General features: G+C 40.2%; 1 protein-coding gene across 1 annotated transcript; it reads right to left on the reverse strand.

Annotated features, from left to right (window-relative positions):
• Positions 1–438: 438 nt before the first annotated feature.
• On the reverse strand, positions 439–2,556 carry LOC109862886 (the record flags this gene model as incomplete). The annotated part of the gene is made up of 4 exons (XM_020443049.1): positions 2,318–2,556; positions 1,339–2,029; positions 1,061–1,194; positions 439–1,006 (listed from the first exon to the last, which is right to left on the reverse strand). Coding segments are annotated over exons 1-4 (1,632 nt in total), but the record flags the coding sequence as incomplete, so codon positions are not given.
• Positions 2,557–3,663: the final 1,107 nt, after the last annotated feature.

Below are 3,663 nucleotides of genomic sequence, written 5' to 3' on the forward strand. Positions count from 1 at the left end.
CGAGACACATCTAAACGATCGCCTGAAAAATTCTGTTCGAGACAGAGGAAGAACGAGTGCCTCTCTGTCTGCTCTAGTATTATGGGATAAATCGTTCCGCCGAAAAACGAAAGAGTCATACAATACCCGCGGACGACGGGTTTCCAATAATTTATACACAAGGCATCCGAGAAAGAATGATCTTCTAGATGCGATCTTTAGCCATTGCAAATTCTCGTAATAAGATGATACGTGTTCAAACCATTTCACATCGAAAATGAACCTTATGCACGTATTCAAAGAGCGCTGCAAGCGAAGGTTACATTCACCTGTGATATCTGTAAGCAAAGTGCAACAATAATCAAAATGAGGAATGAGCAAAGAGGATACGAGCTTGGTTCGTAGCTCCGTCGATAGCAAGCGCTTAAATGTCTTGAGTTGATGTAGGGAAGAGTTTACCCGCGACACTGTTCGAATGACATGATGTTCCCACGAAAGTGTACTAGTAATAGTGACACCTAGATAAACAACAGAATCTCTATAAGGAATCTCCACCCCATCAACAACGACCCGAGGCAAGCCATCATGAACAAAGTTGCTAATGTACCTTCTAGTGCCAGAAATCATAGCCGAAGTTTTACTTGCATTTAAAGCAAGTTTATTACTAGTTGCCCACTCAATTACATTACAAATATCTAGGTTGACTTTGGTAATAGCTTCATGAAAGAGAGTTGGTTTAGTATGAATGTAAATAAGCAAATCATCCGCGTAGTAATTATATTTGCAAAATTGTAGATTCTTACCAAAATCAGAAACATATAATGTGTACAGTAAGGGACCAAGAACAGAACCCTGAGGAACACCACACCAAACAGGCAGATCCTTTGAATAATCACCTCCTGTAGGATCTCTCACCACCTGTGTTCTACCAAAGAGGTAGGAGCATAGCCATTTAAGAGCAGAACAAGAAAAATTAAGATTTTTAAGTTTGTTGACTAGAATCTGATGGTTAACACAGTCAAAGGCCCTTGAAAAGTCAAAAAATACAGTTATAGTTATTTCTCTCTGATCAGCAGCATACCTCATATCATCAATTACTCTGATAAGGGCAGTCTGAGTTGAGTAATTCTTCCTATAAGCGTTCTGGAAGGGATCAAGAAGATTATTAGTCTCGACATATTCTGTAATCTGCCTAGCTACAAGACTCTCAAGGACCTTAGAAAGTACACACAATATAGATATCGGCCTGTAATGCTTGAGTTCAGAGGGACACTTAATCTTAGGGATCGGGCACACTATAGCCGATCTCTAGAGCGATGGAAAAACACCGTGGAGTAGGCAATGATTAAATAAATGTACAATTTGAGGTGTAATACAAGGCAAAGCGCGAACGACCATGTCAAGAGAAAGACCATCTATGCCCGTAGCATTTGATTTAATACCACGAATGGCTTGACGAACATCATTATTGTCAATATTTCTCCAATAAAATTTTTCGTCCTCATATGATTCATCACCAAGGTAAATCCCGTTTAAATCAGAACTATTCGAATCAACTAGAAAGAAGGAATTAAGCTCTTCTGTAGAAAAGAGCAGACTCCTGTCAGATCTTTTCGACTTCACAAGTCCCAACTGGCGTAGATTACTCCAGATAGTTGCAGGATCCTTCTTGTTCGAGAAAATTGACAGATAGTAATTCTGCTTGGCCTCGCGCACCATAGCCTGGGTCTGGTTCCTTAGTCTCTTATAGAGACTGTAACTAGCTTCGGTTTTATTCCTGCGCCATCTTCTACGTTGTTTATTTCTCTCCTGCATACAGGTCCTGATTTCAGGCGTGATCCAAGGAGCAGGCAAATGCTTCGGGTGGATTGTCTTAAGTGGCGCATGTTTATTGTAGCAGTTTAAAAGGTTGCCATAGAACCAGGCAATTTTATCATCAATCTCTTCCAAATCAGCGAAAATATTCCAGTCACAGTCAGAAAGCTCGGAAAGGAAGTGGTTCCAGTTGAAGCAACTATAGTCTCTGACAGTGATCGTTCTAACATCACGTCTACTAACAAGAATATTATATGTTATTTCAATCAAATCATGAGAAGATAGAAAACATACATCTTGTTGATTGAAAGTAACAATCCTCTCACTGTCGTCCACAATACACAAATCGAGAAAAGTTGCAGAAGAAGATGTATGGTGAGTAGGTGCGTAAGGCACTAAGTAAAGAGCAGAAGAGTTGATGAAATTAATTATTTGTTCGGAATCAAAATTTTTGGTTATTAAATTAGCATTAAAGTCACCAAAGATAATGGAGTGCCTGTACAATGCAGAGAGATTACAATACATATTAAAGAAGTCTTGTAGATGACCACAATGAGGAGGCCTGTATGCAACAGCAAGTAAAAGTTTCTCTTGAACAGCCGAAATTTCCGCAAACAAAAACTCTGGTTTTCTGCAATACAAACCATCGGAGGAAGCAAGTATCTTCACGTTTAACGAGTTAACAGCAAAGAAGGCAACTCCCCCACCGCCCTTGCCAATGCGGTCGCATCTGTGTAACTGATAACCTGATAGAGAGACCATCTGGTCTGTGATCGCAGGTTTGAGCCAGGTTTCTGATAGGCAGATTATATGGTACTGTGACTTGACAAAGAAATCCCTGAACTCATCAATATGTGCCAGTAAAGATTGGCAGTTCACGTGACAGACTCGTAAGCAATCCAGAGTAGTTGAAGTATTAGCCATAATTGATATTTTTGATCTTTTCTTCCAAACGCTTTCTTAGGATCGAGCATGTTTTGCCATCTAACGCCGAGTGAGGCTGTTCTTCGTTCATCCATCTCTTGCAATTACCACATAGTGCAGTGCTATCTTTTTTAGGGCAGTCTTTCATCTCATGCGCTTCAGCGCANTGTCCACAGAGGGAAGCCGCAGAGCAGTTCTTCGANATATGACCAAAAGCCAAACACTTGTAGCACTGCAAGACACGAACATAGTCTTCTAATCGACATGCAGAATAATTAATGTAGACATGTGAGCCTGTCAATAATTTCGCGCGTATGGCCGGGGACACCTCAATAATACAGCTGACGTATGCTCTATTTCTTTTCGGTGGGAAAATGTAAATAACATCCACATCAGTATCGATCGTCCTGTCCAGATTAAGAGCAATCAGCTCAGTCTTCAGATCTTCCCTGGACATGTCGACAGGAACATCATGTAAGATCAATCTAGGTCTTAGCTTTGTGAACTGCTTGATCTCTAAACCGGCCTTATCCAATTCCTTAGAGTTTTTAATTTTATCAATGTCACCTGAAAACGCCTCAATCCGTACTCCCTTGTTCCGAGTTGACATAATTCGATTNACTTTTAAATTAAAATCTACAGGCTTTATAATTTTTTTAAAAGTCTCCTTGGTTTCCTTAGATGAGGCAAATTTTTCCTGAGTATCTTTTTTAGGCATAACTAAAATATTAGTTGATTTTTTGACCGGTATAGCGGGACCGCGTGCTATCTTTATTGCCGAAACTGATGCCCTGGTAACTGAAGCGTAAGAGCGAGGAGTACCAGAACCTGTATCATGGTTTTCACGCGACGATTCCACATTAAATTGCGATAGCGCCTGTGTTATAATGTTTTTGACCGATTCAGGCGATAAGGAGTCATTCTTTCTCTCATCAAGCAAGTAGA

This window comes from Pseudomyrmex gracilis, unplaced genomic scaffold (genome assembly GCF_002006095.1).
Source record: "Pseudomyrmex gracilis isolate BER0280 unplaced genomic scaffold, ASM200609v1 scaffold_2560, whole genome shotgun sequence".
Lineage (NCBI taxonomy): Eukaryota > Metazoa > Arthropoda > Insecta > Hymenoptera > Formicidae > Pseudomyrmex > Pseudomyrmex gracilis.